The sequence below is a fragment of the Solanum verrucosum genome, unplaced genomic scaffold (genome assembly GCF_900185275.1).
Source record: "Solanum verrucosum unplaced genomic scaffold, falcon-dt-bn FXZP01000049.1, whole genome shotgun sequence".
In the NCBI taxonomy this organism is placed as follows: domain Eukaryota; kingdom Viridiplantae; phylum Streptophyta; class Magnoliopsida; order Solanales; family Solanaceae; genus Solanum; species Solanum verrucosum.
Window position 1 is genome coordinate 10135337 of NW_026020221.1, and position 18423 is coordinate 10153759.

Below are 18423 nucleotides of genomic sequence, written 5' to 3' on the forward strand. Positions count from 1 at the left end.
AATTTCCAGCAGCAGAAGGCCCATAAAACAGCCCAAGAATCTGATTTTTTGGGCCCGAACAGTCCATTTAGTGTATTTGTTAGACTTAGACAGTTCTCTTATTTTGTTTTTTTTGTAATTTTGAACAGAATTCTAACTAATTTTAGGTTAGCTTGAAGTAAATTCTTCTAAAAGATGAATCAAATTCTGTTTTATGATGGTTTACTTCATATACTTAATCAAATGTTTTTGGCTAAGTCATTTTCAAACATTTCAAGATTATTTCTAAGTCAAGTTGTTTTCTCAAAATGACTTTAAAAATGCAAGTCTTTTACTTTCAATTATTTTCCCCAAAAAGTTAGTCAATATTTTTAGTCAATCTGTCGGATAACTCCATGTTAGCGGACACTTTAAGTACTAACGATTTCTCAAAGTGGAATTATAAACCTCTTACCCATTTTCTTTAAATTTTCAAAAGTTTTTCCTGTTAAAGCCCTTTTAGATTAAGTTTTCCTAATTTCCTTAAAAAAATTAAGTAACAACTATTTCTAAGTTTATTTCTTTATTTTATACTTACAATTTCAAAAGTAATTTTTCAAAAGAAGTTAAATCACCTAATGATCATAAGTTATTAAGATAGAATAGTTGACATACACGAAAATTAGAGCTAGACATTGTCACGATCCAAAGTATATCCTAGGCGTAACATGGAGTATAGGACCACAAGAGTCCCTACACAAGCCACTTAGCATGCATAAATAAGATAATAGAAAATCAAGAGATTTTAAAAGATAATTCATATCATAAAGAGTTTTGTAAAAACGAAACGAAAGTCTACATAGTCCCAAAAACCATTTATTACATCAAGAGTGATCACGATGTAACCCATACATCACATACAATCTAAAAAGATATAAAGACAAAAAACAATAAAGGCTAGGTCCTCAGAACATGAGGACTCACCAATCTTCAAAATCTACTAAGTGATCCCTAGGCACGGAGATGGGAAACTGGAACGTCGGACCCTGCATTTGAGAAACAATGTAGGCAAGAGTATGCGTTAGTACAAAAATGTACGAAGTATAATAGCAATGCATAAAGTTATAAAATCATGCTAAAAATGGACCTTTCATGTCATGCAAAGACCAAGTTAAAACCATATGAAAAGAGGATAGAAAACATAAGCATAATCGTGGTCAATGCAAGTAAAACTCATCTTTGAACACTTGTGAGTACTTCTTGAAGTAACCTTAGTTCATCATTATTATAGGAATTAGGCTTAACCGATATAAAGACCGTGTGAGCTATAACATGTAATCTGGTGTCTGCCCCACACTAAAAATGAGTATCCTTACTTGCCAAGACAAGAACCTTAACGTCTAGCTTACGTGGATCCACTAGCTAATGTCTATCTAAGACAATCATCGTCTATCCAAGACAATCTTCCTATGGTGACACATAGGTACGAGATAAGGAGATTGTTACTAGAAACCCAACCTCTAGCTACATGAGAACTTCCATCTCAATATCCTCTCGGTGCTAAGCATAAATCCCACGAAATAGTCATAATTCTTTACTTGACTTATCTTTCATGGAAGGCATATCAAATTGCCAATCTAAGCTAGGTTTCTTTAGAATAGCTCCTAAAATTTGATTCAAAGTTCGTTGAGAAAACCTTTCAACTCTACAAATCCTTATGTGAGAAAACCCTTTCACATGCTTGTATTGAGTAGTATGTGAGAAATCCTTTCACAACAACAACATTTATGCTTCACTCTCAAAGCAATCTTAATCATTTTCATAAAGAACATGCATATCTTCATAAACTCATCTTTCATAGTTCAAACCCCACATTATATCATCATAACTTAGAAAACATGGGTTATGCATGGGTTCATGGGATTCATCTTAAAAACATAGAATTATATCAATTCATGCATAATAGTTCATAAAACAATCAATTGAATCAACATTGAAAGGAACCCATGATAGAGAAGAAAACCCTAACTTCAATTGGAGATTTCTAACTTTGTAAATTGGAGAATTTAGGAACTCTATGGAGGAAAGAGCTCCATAGATGAAGACTATCCTACCTTGGAGTTCAAAGCCCACAAGCAATGGTGAATTGGAGACTTGATCTTGAAACCCTAAGTTGACTTCTTCTTCTTCCTTAGAGAGAGAAATATTTGGGGAGGATGAATAGGTTCTTCTTTTGGGAAATTGAGAGATTTAATTGAATTGGGTGATTTTGGGGTTAGAAATCCTTATATAGGGATTTTGGTAGAAGACAAAACGACATAGTGTTGAATTAAAACAATTAGAAAAAGACCCAAAAGCCTCTGACTTAAAGATGACGCACTGACTCCACAGAGGCCTTCATGGTCCTTCTAGAACAATACGAACTGTCTAACGGGTCGTGAAGAAGCTCTACCAGACAAGCTTCACTGTACCCCCTTCACAGATGACTTCACAATCCGTGTGGGGCTTCATGAGTTGTTTAGCCATCCGTGGTCCTTGACAAGTGGCTATGGGAGAAGACCCCATCTGAGTGGCAACTTGACGAGCCCTTTGACGGCCCGTCAACCTCACCACCGGCCGTCTAGGCGTCTATGAGAGGGACACCTGCATGGCCAAGTTCTGGGAACTCTTCATGAGCACCCAAACAGATCGTGGTCCCTTATACGGCCCATCTAGGGCTCCGTGGAGGGTTCCATGGTCCACTCTTTGGTTCTCGACTTACCTTTTTTGACCCTTTTCTAGCCTTTCTCAAATCCGAGGTGTTACATACATCAACCTTATTATTAATAACAAAGAGATGCCACATAATTCAAGTTCTGATAAATAGAACATAACATGCTAACTAATTAAGTTGATTATGAATTTTAATTTTTGCATTTCTGCCAACTACATGAGCTAGTTATCAGTCATGTCAATTATATTTTCTAGCATAATATTTTTGAAATATGCCAAGTAGCTGGGTTAAAATTAATTTTTACAATTGATAAGTAATTATAGAAGAATCAGGCCCTTAGCAATTTTCAATAAGGAATTGATAATTTAATGTTTGAAAACAAGTACAAAAGAATCAGGTTTTTAACATGAGGTTTTTTGGACTGTTAATTATGGTATATTTGGATAGTGTAGATATGAGAATATTTAAATAAGGTATGATTAGATAGTCTAGATATGAGAATATTCCCCAATCCCTTTAATTAGGCAGTTAGGAGATTATTTAATATTTTATTAGTTTCTTTCCTTATTTACATCTGTAACAACTATTTGATCCCATCAACTTGAGTGAATTCCCAATATCTTTTCTTTTTCTTCTTCTAATTTCTCATGGTATCAAAGCCACAAACCTTTTTTTTTCCATCCCTCTCTCTCTGAATGTTCTCCTAAAGAAGAAGAGGGGAGGGATTATTTAATTAGTTGTTAAATCAATCATATCAGATTAGTGTCGATTCTCACCTCTCAATTTCTTCTCTTTTTCTCCAGGTCATTTAAACTCTGTCTAATTGCTTTCTTTCTTACATCTGGTTGTCTACTTCTTTGTTTCTCCATGTATGTTGAATACACTTACTTTTTTTTTACTTCATTAGTACTTCTTTTTGTGACAAATAAAAATGCCTCATAACCAAAATGATAATCATATTACTCAAAATCAGATTGTTAAGTCAATTGTTTCTTCTACACCATCACTGGTAATTACTATTGTAAAGTTAGATGGTAGTGGTAATTACACCTCCTGGGCAGCCTCTGTAGAATTGTGGTTTATAGGTCAAGGATTTGAAGATCACATGCTCAAAAATAGTAGTAATATTAGAGCAACTGATAGACCTGCTTGGGTCAAAATCAATACACAATTGTGTAATCTTCTATGGAATTCACTTGATCCTAAGTTGATAAATTTGTTTCAGTCTTGTAAAACTTGTTGCAAAGTGTGGAGCAAAGTCAAAAATTTGTATACAAATGATATACAACTCATTTTCAAAGCTGTGTCCGATATTGTTCATTTACAACAGAATCAACAAGACAACTTATTTGGGTCAGGTAGGTAGAATCTTTAAAGGATAAATTTGATTCTCTTATGCCTTCTACCAACAAAGTAGATGAGTATGAGACACAAAGATACATGTTCTTTATGGTCTTGGCTTTGATTGGGTTACAAGTTGACCTAACTTCAGTTCGTGACCAAATCCTTTCTTGACCATATGTTCCTACCTTGGAAGAAGTATTTGCAAAATTACTGCACATCACATCTGCACCACCAGAGGTAAATTCTTATGGTGCATTTATCATGACTTTCCAAACCAACAATTTCTAAAGTGGATACATGAAAGGAAAATGGAGGAATAATAAACATTGCACTCATTGTAATAAGGGAGGTCATATACGAGAGGAATGTCGACTTCTCCTTTTACATTGTACTCATTGTAATAAGGAAGGGCATGTAAGAGAGAAATGTCAAATTCTTCATGGTAAGCCTCCACACAATAATGATTGTCATCGACATAACAAATATGACTCATAATAGAGATGATATTCTACCTATACTTAATGTCAATGATGGATCATCTCAATCTATCACTTTAACTGGAGCAGACTATAATGACTACCTTCAGTACCAAACATCAAGACAACAATTATCAACCTTATCAGCTGCTTGCACAATACAACCTGATAACTCATTTGATTATGTCACACAGTCTTCATCTCAGGAACAATGAATTCTTGATTCTGGTGCTTCTGACCATATTTCTGGTAATAAAAATACTCTCTCTACTCTTACTACCCCTTCTACCTTCTCTACTGTTACTCTGACTAATGGATTAAGACTATTGTAAAAGGGATATGTATAACTCACCCTCTGCCTTCCATAACTTTAAAATCAGTCCTTTTTTCACCTGAATGCCCATATAATCTCATTTCTATTAGCAAAATGACAAAAAAACTGCAATGTGTTGTAACCTTCCTTGATGATTCTGTTATTGTGCAGGATCGGAGTACGGGACAGATGATTGGAAAAGGACATGAGTCACAAGGATTGTACCTCCTATCTATTCCAACACCACATGTTGCTTTCACTTCCACCGTTTCTTCTGAATTGCTCCATAGTCAATTGAGTCATCCAAGTCTCTTGAAATTGCAAAAGATGGTCCCCAGTTTATCTAGTTTATCTTTGTTAGAATGTGAGTTGTGTCATCTTGGAAAACATCTCTGTATTTTTTATTACACCTTGAACTTTGGTTAGCTTTTAAGTTTCGGGTCAACTTCAAAGACCATAACTTTCAACATATGATGAGTTAGGTGGCCCATTAGGTATCAAATCAAAGGTCGTTCAGTTTTCTTTTCAACTCCGCTGAGTTTGCTAAATTCCGAGTTCAGATGAAGGAGATATGTGCCCATTTGAGTGCAACCTGTCTAGTTAAGGCAATTCATCCATTTTAAGGAGATATATTTTGTTCTTTTCCTTATCCCACCAACCTTAAACGTTTTTACCACCCAAATAGTTGTCTAAACTGATTGAGATGAGTTTTCTCAATTTCTAAACACGCTTAGGGTTTTAGAGAGAAGTTCAAGAGGAGAAAAAGAAAAATGTTCAAGATTCTTGCAAGCATTGAGGATTTTCGCCAAGAACTTAGTTCTTTCGAGGTATGTAAATTTTCATAGTGATGGGTTTTTTCACCCTCACACCAATAATGAGTTTCCTTTATGAATTCGTTCATGAGATTGAGTATATTGATATTCTTGTTAAGTTCTTGAGGTTTTGTGCTTTATTCTTTGATAATGAAGTTTTGTTGAGTTCTTGAGGTGAGGGTCTTGCGAATGAGTGTTGTTCTTGGTGGGTTTTGAGTGGATTTCGTTGTAATTATGTTGGGTTTTAGAATCCAAATGAGTTTTGGAGGAAATCATTCGATTCTAGATGAGTTAGGCCATGTATGGAGCAAGAAAAAATTGTCGAACTTTTTGGGCAAAGGGTGGGGTGGTGCGCCACTGAGGCGCCAAGGGGGTTGGCGCCCCACATATGAAGTGCACCAGAATTGGGGTTCTGAAGATTAGGAGCTGGCGCAGGGGCCAAGAATGTGCCAGGGTCGCCAACCCCTATTCTTTTTCCGTCTTTCATTTCGTTTGAGTTTTTTTAAATCGTGTCTTTGCTCTCTTCTTAATCCTAACTATCTAAACTTTCATTAATCATTGCGAGATCCTAAATATATCCTAATTGTAACTCTTAAATATTTATTTCAAATTAAATTAAAGATTAAGAGTAAGGTTTGAGAAACCTTTTGAGTCATTATGAGAAGTCTTTTACAATATTTTAAAACTTGATTTAAGACTTGAGTATTTGAGTATGCAAATGAGGAGAGTTTAGTTCATATTTCAAAATGAGTATGAGGGGACTAAGTATTCCCAAGTGTCAACGCTTTTACATTAAATGAGAGAAACACTGATTTCTAAATGAGTTTATGAGGAGTTTTGAGCATCATATCTTTTAAGAGAAATCGTTTGAGTAATTATCTCAAACCGAGGAAGAGTTATGTTTTGAAACATATGAGCATGAGTTATATATTATTGGGAGTAGTATTGAGCACCGATATGGGGATAAGTTCAGACAACTCAAAATCCTTATAAACTATGTATGCCAACATGGGTAAAATGTTATACTTTTTAGATGATTCCTTATTGATTTTAAGCATGGCTTAGTAGATCCACTTAGTTGAGCATATTCTATATCCCGACAAGGTATATGACAATTCTGGCAGCGTGGGTGAGACGATGTATCATCACGTAGCTCATAGTGATGGTTGTAGGTTAGAGAATCTCCCAAATAAGAGTAAATAATTTATTATTGTATTTTTATACACATTGAGTTATTATCTACTATTTTTAAGAGCTTTATACATCTTGCGTTTGTTATTGTCGCATTCATTTTGAGTTGAGTTGAAATGAGTCGAGGTGAGTATGTTCTCTTTCTATCAGTTTAGCTTTTGTATCTCCATGTTCAGTGTTCCCCCTTACATGCTCGTACATTCAATGTACTGACTCCATTTGGCCTGCATCGTTTCATGATACAGATACAAGTATTTAGGATCATCAACTGGGGCTTCGTTGATCCAGTCACATTCCAGCTAGCTTTGGTGAGCCTCTTTGCTTTCCGGAGGGCTTTACAATTAAATTTCAGTTTTGTTTTGTTAGGATGTCGTGGGTCTTTGTAACGATTTGGAAAAAAATGATAGGTTAAGCAAGAGCCTATGACTTTGTGTTGACTTTATAATGAGGTTCTATGAGGGGTTTATATGTAATTTCGTTTTAATTGTGTAACTCCAACAATTTAAAATGAATAAGAAGAAGCTTGAAATTGGAAGTAGTCATTTTTGGAAAAAAATTCAGAATCTGGAAATTCGGCCAAGTGTGGAAATCAGTGAGTTTTTGGCCAACTTTGAGCAGTCATAACTCCTAGATCAGGATGATCCAGGAGTAGTTCCAGTTATTTTTGGAAAGCCCTTGGAACGATCTTTCCAACGCCACCGAGTTTGCTCGATTCCGAGTTCGTATGAGCGAGTTATGCCCTTTGAAAGTTGGGCAGTTGGCAGGGAGTCCGTCCGGAAATTTAATGGCATTTCGGTCTTTTCACAAATCTTTTCTTTTGAGGTTATATTGTTGTGTTAGGCTGTTTGTGGATCATTTTTGTTCCATTTTAAAAGAATAAGAGTTAGGGTTCTTGAGTGAAGAAGAGAAGAAGAGAGGAAGAAGAGGAGTTGGAGCTAGGGTTGAAGATTTCTTGGTGTTTCTTCTTCAAATTTCGTGGGGAATTCATATTTAAGGTATGGGGATCCTTTATCCTTGATCATTCTTTCTTTCAAGGAGCCCAATCAAAAGGTTTTCAAGGTCTTTCAAATACACCAAAATCCTATTTCGAATTCTAAGCATGGGTCCTTGCATTAAATGATTTCCAATGATGTTTTATGTTGTTATTAATGATTATTGATGGTTTTAGGAAAGAAATCTTCATGAACCCATGCCTTTACAAATTCTCTAAATTTGGCCTAAAGTGGGTGTATTGATTTTGTGTAATTTTGATGGACGATTATTGTGTAAATTGTTGTGGGCTGTTCATGTATGTATTTATCTATGTTGAATTGTTAAGAATTGTTATTGAATTGAAGGATGTGGGATGTTAGCCTTGAATGGGCAAAATTGTGAATTGGTCTTCATGTTGATTATGGGCTTATGCTTAGCTTAGTTTGTATAGTTGAATGTTGTTATTATCATTGTTATTGTATTGTTAATTGTTGGAATATGAGGATGATGAAGATTGCCATGGAAAGAGGGTAAGTTGATCAAACTTGATAAATATTGTATAATTGGCATGAAATTGAGTATTGTGGCTTATGGCCTTTGAAAAGGGTGGTAAGATGGCTTGATCTCTTAGTATTAATATAATTGTTATTGGTTGGTTTGATCCACCTTTGGTAGAGGTGGTTATTTGTTGTATTATCGTGAATTGAGGCCATGAAGGGCATTATGTGAATGTTATTATATTGTTGTATTATTATACACATATGAGGCTATATGTAAAGTCCTATATGAAGCTATATGTAGAGTTTGATGTGAAGCTATATGTGAAGGTATGATGTGAATGAGTTTTATATGAAGCTATATGTGAAGGTATGATGTGAATGAGTTTTATATGAAGCTATATGTGAAGGTATGATGTGAATGAGTTTTATATGAAGCTATATGTGAAGGTATGATGTGAATGAGTTTTATGTGATCTTGTGATGATCCTATGTAAAGTGGATAGCATTGTGAGTTAAAGTATGATTTCTTATGATGTATATATATGAAATGATGTTGGATTATGAAGTATCCTTAAATGAAAATGTTGTGACTTGGTTGGTAGACTAAAGTGTCCCTCCTTGTTACTTAAAGTCTTGAATGCATGAATGTGTGAAATGGGCAGAACTAAGAAATGGTGCCCTTTCTATAAATGCTAAAAGAGGAATTCTAGGCCAAGACTTGAATCGGCAAAACTAAGAAATGGTGCCCTTTCATAAGTCTAGCTTTCCTAAGTAAATGTAAAACCATGAAATCGGTAGACCTAATGGTGGTAGCCCTTCTCATGTGTGAAATGATGAACCTTGGACCGGCAGGCTTAAGGCACCCTTAATGAAAAATCGATAGGCCTAAGGCACCCTTCCAGGGGGATTTAATGAGCTATCCTTATGAACCTTGATTGGCCATGACTAAGAAATGGGGCCTTTCTTGGGAAGAGGTACTATGAGTTGGTTGAACTAGAAAAAGGAACCTTCTCTAAGTACATATGTGATTGAATACTCTATGGGAAATAAGGCTAGCACCGAGTGGATGTGGTTAGGAAGGTGGCCTAGTTGAGTATGAGATTAGGCACAATGAACTTCCTTGGACATCCCCTAAACCATGTGCCTACATGGGTTGCTTACTAGTTCTACCTTTGGCAAGTAGAACAACCTCCACGGAGTAGGATAGACTCCGGATTCCATATCTAGCTAGTATGGTCTATGTCGATTATGCCTATTCCCATCATGTGGGATGTGCACTCTAGTTATTGGATAGGTTCTACAACGTGTAGGTAGTAGTATGGGATGCTATCTACACATGGCACGAGTAGGCTTTGAAGATACTAAAGTGAGTTCCCTAAGTCTAACGACTATTATATGAAAGTCCCCTTATGTGCTTGAATGTCTCCAAAATGGTTTCTTAAAGAATGTTGGCCTATTGATGTTATGTTGTAAAGGAAATGTCCTTATCTAAGGTAATCTTGAGGAACACTTAAGTGTGCTTGAAGAGGTTGTATGGGCGGTCACTTCTTGTCTTACTCAAGTGTGTCTTAAGATTATATTAGGTAGAGGTCCTATGGTAATGAAATGACATGTGTTCTTTTAAAGTTAAGCATGAGTTGTATATGGACATATGTTGATTATATGTATGGTGGGCTATGGTCTTATATGTTAATGTTGACTTGTATTATGTCTCTTATACTTGTAAAGGAAAGGTTTTATCAAATTGAAATGAAAGCATTTATTCTTTGAAAATGTCCTTTTTGACATGTTTTTGCATGGTCTCCATACTTAGTACTTAATTGTGCTAACCCCTTTCTTTCCCTTTTTTGAACTAAAGTGTAGGGATTTGGAGAAGATGACATGTCATGGCTTTGATAGGTTTCTAAGTGTTGAAGATGAAGACTTGGTGAGTCCTCATAGATTCGAGGACAATACCCAATACGTGCTTTTATGTCTTTTAGTATTGTTTAAGTTGTGTACGAGATTAGTCCCGAAATTTGTACTCTAAAGTATTAGATGGTTTTGAGACATCATGTATAAAGTCTAGAAAGTCTTCCGCTTGCTATTGTTTTTTTTTTAATGAAATGTTTTCTTGGTAAAGAAAGTTTTAATTCCTTATGGTTTTAGTGTCTATGCGATGAATGAATGCTAAGAGGCTTGTATTAGACCTCTTCGAGGTCGAGTACGCCGGTTACGACTAGGGGGTGATCCCGGGTCGTGACAGTCTTGTCCCGACTTTCATCATAGTATTTAGAGGCTTCATAAACTGTAGTAGTGGGGAGTCTTCCCATTTCCCTTGTGATGTTTTAAAGACTTTGAGTTGAGCATTTATGTTCATTTGAGTATTGCAGATATCTTTGAGTTAAACTATTTTTATTAATGGTATATTTATGAGTTGACTTTGCATTTGAGGTTCCTATTTCACTTGAGTAAGTCTTCCGCTGAGAATTGAGCCAGGCCAAGGGTTCGCTTGGGGACCAGCGATGGTTCTCGAGTGTCGGCCACGTCCAGGGTGTAGACTCGGGGAGTGACATTTTTCTCCTAATATGGAAAATCAAAAGGCCATATCATATCAGTCCTTCCAATTCCAACTATGCCACCCTAGCTCCACCTCCGACTCTTAATGTCTATTCCCGACGACTTCAACATCTTTCTGAGCTTGCTAATCCAATTAGTATTTCTAACTATGATACAGGTACACAAGGCAATCTTGGTGACTCATTACCTGCTCCAACAACGTCTTCTTTTTCGGTCGAGCACTTATCATATCATCTTTCCATTGCTTTTCGCAAATGTACTAGAACTACTGCAAATCAAACTCTCATTTATGCTTATTTAAGTTATCATCATCTGTCACCTTCAGATCATGTCTTCCTTACTAGCTTATCATCAACCAAAATTTCTAAACTGTGGAAGAAGCACTGGTTCATCCAGGTTGACGTCAGGCTATGATTGAGGATATGACTGTTTTGCATAATAATGGTACTTGGGAGATTGTTCCTTTACCTGAAGACAAAACCATAGTTGGTTATCGTTAGGTATTCACAATTAAGGTAGGATCGGATGGAGCTATTGATCATCTCAAAGCGAGATTGGTTGTTAAGGGATACACTCAGATTTATGACATCGATTATGGAGATACTTTTTCACCAGTTGCCAAGATGGCTTCTTTCCGTCTTCTTATCTCTATGGCAGCAATAAATCATTGGCCCCTTTTTCAACTGGACATAAAAAATGCATTCCTACATAGAGAACTTGTTGAAGAGGTATATATGGAGCAACCACTTGGGTTTGTTGCTTAGGGGGAGTCTAGGCTTGTTTGTAAACTTTGTCGATCCCTCTATGGTCTTAAGCAGTCTCCTATAGCATGGTCTGATCATTTTCGAGCTGTTGTCCAATAATTTGGAATCATTTGAAGCTGATCACTTTGTATTCTATATGCATTTATCTCATGACAAAGATATCTTTTTAATTATTTATGTTAATGATATTGTTATCACATGAGATGATCGTGAATGTATTGCTCTACTCAAACAACACCTCTCAAGTCACTTTCAGACTAAGGATTTGGGAAAGTTGAAGTACTTTCTAGGCATTGAAGTGGCATAGTATGGCAATGGTATTGCTATTTCTCAAAAGAAATATGCCTTAGACATTTTGGAAGACGCTGGTATGTTGGATTGCAAAAATGTAGATAGTCTAATGGATCCAAATACTAAGCTTATTCTAGGATAGGGGGATCCTCTAAAAGATCCTAGCAGATATCAGAGACTTGTTGGCAAACTCAACTATCTCATGATCACGCGACTAGACATCTCATTTGTTGTTAGTGTAGTTAGCCAGTTTTTGCTATCACCTTGTGATAGTCATTGGAATACAATGATTTGCATCCTGCGATATATCAAAAGATCTCTGGAACAAGGTTTATTGTATGAAGATAAGGGACACACCAATATTGTTGGATATTCTGATGCAGATTGGGAAGGATCTCCTTTTGAAAGGCAGTCCACTTCAAGTTAGTTTGTTCTAATTGGAGGCAATCTAATAACTTGGAAAAGTAAAAAAAGCAAGTTGTCGTAGCTAGATCAAGCGCATAGGCAAAGTATCGAGCTATGATACTAGCTACACGTGAGCTTATATAGTTGAGAGAACTTCTCCAATAATTGAAGATGGAAGGAGTTGAACCGATGACATTGATTTGTGATAACTAAGTTGCACTATATATCGCTTCTAATGCACTGTTCCATGAAATAACGAAGCACATTGAGATAAATTGTCACTTTATTTGAGAGAAGATTGAGTCTGGATACATCGCCACAAGTTTTGTCAACTCAAAAGATCAACTATCAGATATTTTCACAAAATCACTTCGAGGATCTAGAATTGACTATATATGTGGTGAACTAGGAGCGTATGACTTAACACTCCAGCTTGAGAGGGAGTGTTAATTATGGTATATTTGGATATGGTAGATATGAGAATATTTAATTAAGGTATGATTAGATAGGCTAGATATGAAAATATACCCTAATCCATTTAATTAGGCAGTTAGGATATTATGTAATATTTTATTAGTTTCTTTCCCTATTTATATTATCTGTAATAGCTATTTAATCCCATCAACTTGCGTGAATGACCAATCAATTGAATTCCTAATATCTCTTCTTTTCCTTCTTCTAATTTCTCATGGACAAATTAGTTATGTTATAATTGAGTTGTAGAAGTTCTACACACATAGTGAAAGAATAATATTTCAATTGAAGACTATTGTTGATCAGAAGCTATGCAACATATAGATTTTAAATGCAAGAAGAATTTCTTGATGAATTGTGTTTACGAGTTGAATGTGTGGATTAAGGTAGACATTTTCAACATGGAAATATTGTTATAGTTTCAACAAAGAAAAGAAATTTGAAATTAAGAGAAATCGTGTGGAGGTAGACACAAATAACAAAATCATGTCCAAATAGGATTGGATTCCTTAACCAAATTTCAATGAGTTTAGAAGAAGAAACCAAGAGAAGTTTGGCGGTTATTACTCCTATATACAATACTAAAAACAATGCAAAATGCGACGGATAGAAAATCGATAAACAGGGTCGGTCCAAAAAAATCGAGGAAAAATCAACCTTGACTTGAAAAAAATCTACGAGCGTCCCTTGTTTTTTTTTACAAAAATCGACGGACATGTCGGCTATCGTTTTTTTTTTAACGCAAAAATTATACATTTATTTAATTATTTTTTAAAAAGAAATCGATGTATTCCCCCCTCCCCCCCTCCCATTTTGTTTTCCTTACCGACGGACAGGTCGATTTTTGAAGTGCAAAATTGCAGTTCAAGAGTATAAATAAAACCAATGAAAATATTTCATAAAAGAGCATGTGTGGCTGAATGATAGAATTGTCCAAAGTAATACAATATTTTTGGATTCGATTACAAGTGGAAAACCAACAGAAAGGGTTGATTGTCCCTCAATTTTAACAGATCATGTCAGTCGAATTCACCAAAGCGACGATGGCAAAAGCAATGATGTACAATTCAGCGGTTTGGCATTAGGTTTCTTTAAAAGACCGACCCTATCTGTCGATTTTAGCCCTCGATTTTGAGCTTTTTTGTAGTAGTGATAAAGCCCCACATTGATGCTATTATCTTGGATGCTATAATTTCAGTTTGAGATTTAGCTAGTGTTTGACCATAGTTTTTAAAATATTTTTTGTAAATATTATTTGGGTGAAGTTTCACCATGTGTTTTTCCATAGTATTTGTGAAACATATTTCACGTTTTTAAGAAATATGATTTATACCCATAAATTTTAAAAATTATCGAAATTAACCATAGGTTTGTATTACATAACAAGATGGAAACGTCGCCGTAACAAGATGCATGACTTCTGCAACAAGTCAATTGGATCTTCGTTACAACAAATAACAAATAGTGTCCATGACACTAGAGCAATGTGGTAGTTCCGAGCGAGTGCAACAAGCATCATTCCATACATTATGAAGTAGATGAAGCTAATGACTTTGTTACCCTGAACCGATTGTTCGACATTTTCATCAACAACCATATCATCACTTTCATATTCATTGAATATTCCATCACTGTTTTGTTGTTCAGTAAAAAATTATGTAATACAACGCAAACAACAACTATAGAGAGTGTTTTTGTAAAAGATAGAAGTTTGGTGTAAAATTTGAATTTTTAAAAGCTCCCAAATAATGAGATTTGGCTCTAATACCAGTTTTTTATTTTATTTTAGTATTTGGGAATTTGTGTTATTTGTCAAATAATGGCAAATTATATGGACAAACACTATTTGTCAAATTTTCCCCCAAATCTTACTTGGGAAATCTATGGCCAAACGGGTCCTTATTCTTGGCAATAGTAGTTATAGTGTTTACTTGTTAGTAAGATACAAATTTCTGATGCATACACATTGTTATAAAATAGTATTTCCTCTGTCTCAATTTATTTGACCATTTTCCTTTTTAGCAACTCTAAAAAAATGACACATTTCTTATTTGACAAATATTTAATGACACTATCAACATTTTACCCATATTGGGTCCATTTATTTGGCAAAAAGTCAAAAAGTGTATAAAGGTGTAGGTAATTTTGGAACATTGCAAAGTTTTCTCATATTTCTTAAACTTCGAGTTCAATCAAACTACATCACATAAATTGGAACAGAGTGAGCATAAGAGCATCCAAGCACAAAGGAAGCCAAGATTGCTCACTCAGTGCCACAAGTATCTAACTGTAATAAGACTTGGGAAAATTAAGGTGACCATTTTGGCCACAAATCCCTGTTGTTGTTCTGTTCTTCAAAATACCTTATTTAAAAAATTGCTAAAGCCAATTCAATGAGATGAATATAGCTTGAGTTCAATAGAAATCGTCTATTAAACGAGAAGGAAAATGTGAAAGCAAACGATCTAAGTGCTCATAATGTCGAAGCTTATTAGATGGCACCGGATATGGATTTCATTGAAGTCAGAAAACCTCAACAAATCATACGTTGAGGTTTTCTGACTTCAGAATGCACAGGAAAGGCAGAGTCCTTTTGCAATTGTATCATCTGACTGTGTGATCCTTCAAGAACGAAAACAGAATAAGAAAACACAGCAACATAAACGCGAACTATAATGAGAGTACATGTTTGTTATAATTACCTATGAGAAAGCAACAGTCTAGTAGAAATACCAGTTAGGCCATTGTAAATCATGACAACCTCTTCTTGTTCAGAGTGTTCATTAAAGGCCTGCTTTATACAGATAGACAAAGATGTTAACGTCAAGAAAAACCGTGACATAAATCATCATTCTGCACAGTTGGAAATATTTCAAATAGTAAACAAGTTAATGTGATGCAGCACCATAGTCATTCTAAAAAGAGAACTCTAAATATTTCATCGATCATCAGTATGCATTACTCTCCTTCAGCGTAGTTTAAAGTACAAAAAAAGGTGACATGTCATAGCGTAAGTTAAGACACAATTATATAAGGGATCACAAGAGTTTGCTTATTTAAACTAGCCTAGAAGGTCCCTCGGATGATAATTAGAGTCGAGCAAAATAAAAAGTGTTTCAGGTCTTGAGCATGTTTTGATTTAGTCGTCCACGTTTTCCATTATGTTGAATATAGTTAGATATGACTTCCAAGCTACTAGAAGGTCTTCTCAGGCCTCCTACCTTAGCAGTTTACAGGTTAATCAGAAAGTTAGTTCAACTCATTGAGCCTAATTGTCATCATAGCTAAGCCAAATAGAGATGTAGAAACAACATCATAAGTTATTTGATTATTTTGACGCGTGTTGTTGTAAGGTACCTTAATACATTGGTAAGTGTTGACAAAGTAGAAGGGAGACCAAAATCAGCCGTCTTATCTCAGAAATCTCTTGTTTCAGATGGATCATAATCATAAGCTTCACCAGCCTTAACAAATCTACCTTTAACTCGTCTTCTGGTATCTGCCCTAGCCTTACGTGAAGCATATCTTATTTGCTTACCAAACCTTCATGTCACAAAGCATAATATCAATAAAGGGAAAAGGTTGCTATTTAATCACTTAACGAATCTACGTACTGAAAATGTTAGATTAGATAAATGGTACTAGCAAATTGGTATAGAAATTTTTGGTAAAATTGTACCTAGGGAATAAAGAGAATCTATGAAAAGTTTAAAATGAAGAAAAATAAACGACATTAATAGGGACTCTAAATGCAAGAGTTGCAAAAGATCAAAGTTTGGAAGCTCCTCTATTTGGACATAGATACTTCTCAAAACAATGTTGCAATATTGTAAAGATATGACACCTACGCCAAACTCAACCCCAAAAGTTTAGTCATGAGGGGGGATTGTTCTAGTCCATATAAACAAATCACCAGTCCATTCGTCAACCAATGTAGGACTTTAACCCAAACTAACAAATTTTAGTGAGACAATGGAATGAATATGACAGAAGCAATAAACAAGCTATGCCAGATCAAATGTAGGATGAATATGGACCAACTTACGTTCTAGTTTTCTTTTTCTCGTTATATCTCATCTTGGCTTCATGCCTTTTCTGTGGACAATTTTCCAAACTCAAATCCCATGGTGCTTCATTCAGAAACCCCGGTGACAATCCACAATCTTGTTCTGCACAACTTTCTCCAGTGATGTTGGAGAGTGATAATGACATGCTTGGATGAATTGGTGCAGGTAGAAAGGGTAAGGCGCCAATGCTTCCGTTGCAATTGGAATTCATAAGCATGCAATTAGCATTGGCACTCATTGTCTGCAATAGATTCGTTGAACTCGCAGCTGCAGACATTTGTGAGGACTGCAACCCCATATACTCTTGCTGCACTGAAGATGTTGCCTAACAAAAAGTACAAATGGAATAACTAAAGCTACTCCAAAAAAAAACAAACACAAAAAGGCACATGTATAGTAAGTAACAGATATTTACAAATTAAAACAAGCCACCAAAACAAAAAGCTATTAACAAGTTGCCTTAGTTGTGTCAACAGTAGAATCTGGTTCCTCTGCATTTGGTAGACTGTCTGTAAAACTCGATTTATGGGGAACGTAAGAGAGTAAATTAAGAAAGCAGTAACACAAACCTCGTGAGATGTTTCCACGTTATTAGATCCTGTGACGGATGAATTTTTCTCCATGACTAAGCAATCTAATTCCTTGTTTTCATCGGAGAATCCAGTCGGTAGTGAATTGGGCAAAATCTCATAACCACAGTTGAAATCCAATGTCACGTCATCAAAATCAACACCTTTTGAGAGAACATCACCTTCCTGTAATCCAAGATCCTTAGTCGGACAATCTTTCTGCATTTGAAGTAAACAAACAAAGTACTATTAGTGCATACAACATATTCAACACCAAGACTCACTGAGTCTAAATCCTGAATTCACCTCTAAAATATGATGTCATTTCTTAGAACAGTTCACACATGTGACGGATATCAAAACAATGCAAACAAACAAAAAAGGAAATAGTAGAAAATCTAAGAGTAAAATATAACCTTAGAAAGGGCAGATCCCTCTGAGAAGGGTGTCAGATCTGAGTGATAGAAAGTCAGGTAATTTGGTTCGAGAGGAATTGCCCACGCTGCTTCAAACTTATAATTAGAAGCCAACTCATTTAGCTTACTAGGAACAAATGAACCTTCATTCACTTTAGTCTCCAAACTGCTATTATTCTCATTAATACTCAATGAGCTACAAAAAGAATTACCAAAGCTTCCAAAATTAGTGTCAGTACCAATAGGCATTTCAAGAACTTGTGACAACATCTTTGTAAACTCATCAGGAGAGGGACATCCAGTGTAAGGATTCAACTTCTTGAGTCGATGCCCTGTCCCGATGCAGCCATTTCCATCCCAATCACAGCGTTCACATAAGCTTATTGCCTCATCCATGCATCTCACAACTGATGGTTGTGAATTGCATTTGTCACATATGAAAGAACGTGAATGTCTTCGTGATATAAGATTTGGTGAGTGCACATAGTCATCACATTGCAAGCAAAGCCTCGCTGAATCTGATTTACAATACACCACTGCCCTCGCTTCACTACACAAATCACATACAGGATCCATTTAACTTTTTTTTTTTTTCAATA

The 18423-nt window shown here is 35.6% G+C and overlaps 3 protein-coding genes across 3 annotated transcripts in view; 1 reads left to right on the top strand and 2 right to left on the bottom strand.

Annotated features, from left to right (window-relative positions):
- Positions 1–18423, bottom strand: part of LOC125831174 (ethanolamine-phosphate cytidylyltransferase-like) — a 912135-nt gene that overhangs the window by 156260 nt on the left and 737452 nt on the right. The gene's annotated exons all lie outside the window — the stretch shown is intronic.
- Positions 4500–11602, top strand: LOC125831528 (uncharacterized). The gene is made up of 5 exons (XM_049510698.1): positions 4500–4600; positions 4686–4740; positions 4976–5168; positions 10996–11234; positions 11339–11602. The coding sequence occupies exons 1-5, from the start codon at positions 4500–4502 to the stop codon at positions 11600–11602; spliced, it is 852 nt and encodes a 283-aa protein (XP_049366655.1).
- LOC125831201 (zinc finger protein CONSTANS-LIKE 12-like) lies at positions 15003–18405 on the bottom strand. The gene is made up of 6 exons (XM_049510386.1): positions 17825–18405; positions 17409–17627; positions 16818–17164; positions 16130–16315; positions 15475–15563; positions 15003–15394 (listed from the first exon to the last, which is right to left on the bottom strand). Exons 1-4 carry the CDS (start codon positions 18398–18400, stop codon positions 16189–16191), a joined length of 1269 nt encoding a protein of 422 aa, XP_049366343.1. The 5' UTR covers positions 18401–18405; the 3' UTR covers positions 15003–15394; positions 15475–15563; positions 16130–16188.

Bases quoted from the DNA above. Each gene is read 5' to 3' on its own strand.
- LOC125831201 (XM_049510386.1), bottom strand. From the start codon at position 18,400: ATGGATCCTGTATGTGATTTGTGTAGTGAAGCGAGGGCAGTGGTGTAT. The intron at 17,628-17,824 runs GTTATATTTTAC...CTTCAAATGCAG, and splicing joins AGGGATCTGCCCTTTCTAAG to AAAGATTGTCCGACTAAGGA. The intron at 17,165-17,408 runs GTTTGTGTTACT...ACTTTTTGTTAG, and splicing joins ACGTGGAAACATCTCACGAG to GCAACATCTTCAGTGCAGCA.
- LOC125831528 (XM_049510698.1), top strand. From the start codon at position 4,500: ATGACTCATAATAGAGATGATATTCTACCTATACTTAATGTCAATGAT. The intron at 4,601-4,685 runs GTACCAAACATC...TATGTCACACAG, and splicing joins GACTATAATGACTACCTTCA to TCTTCATCTCAGGAACAATG. The intron at 11,235-11,338 runs GTTGACGTCAGG...GGTTATCGTTAG, and splicing joins AGAAGCACTGGTTCATCCAG to GTATTCACAATTAAGGTAGG.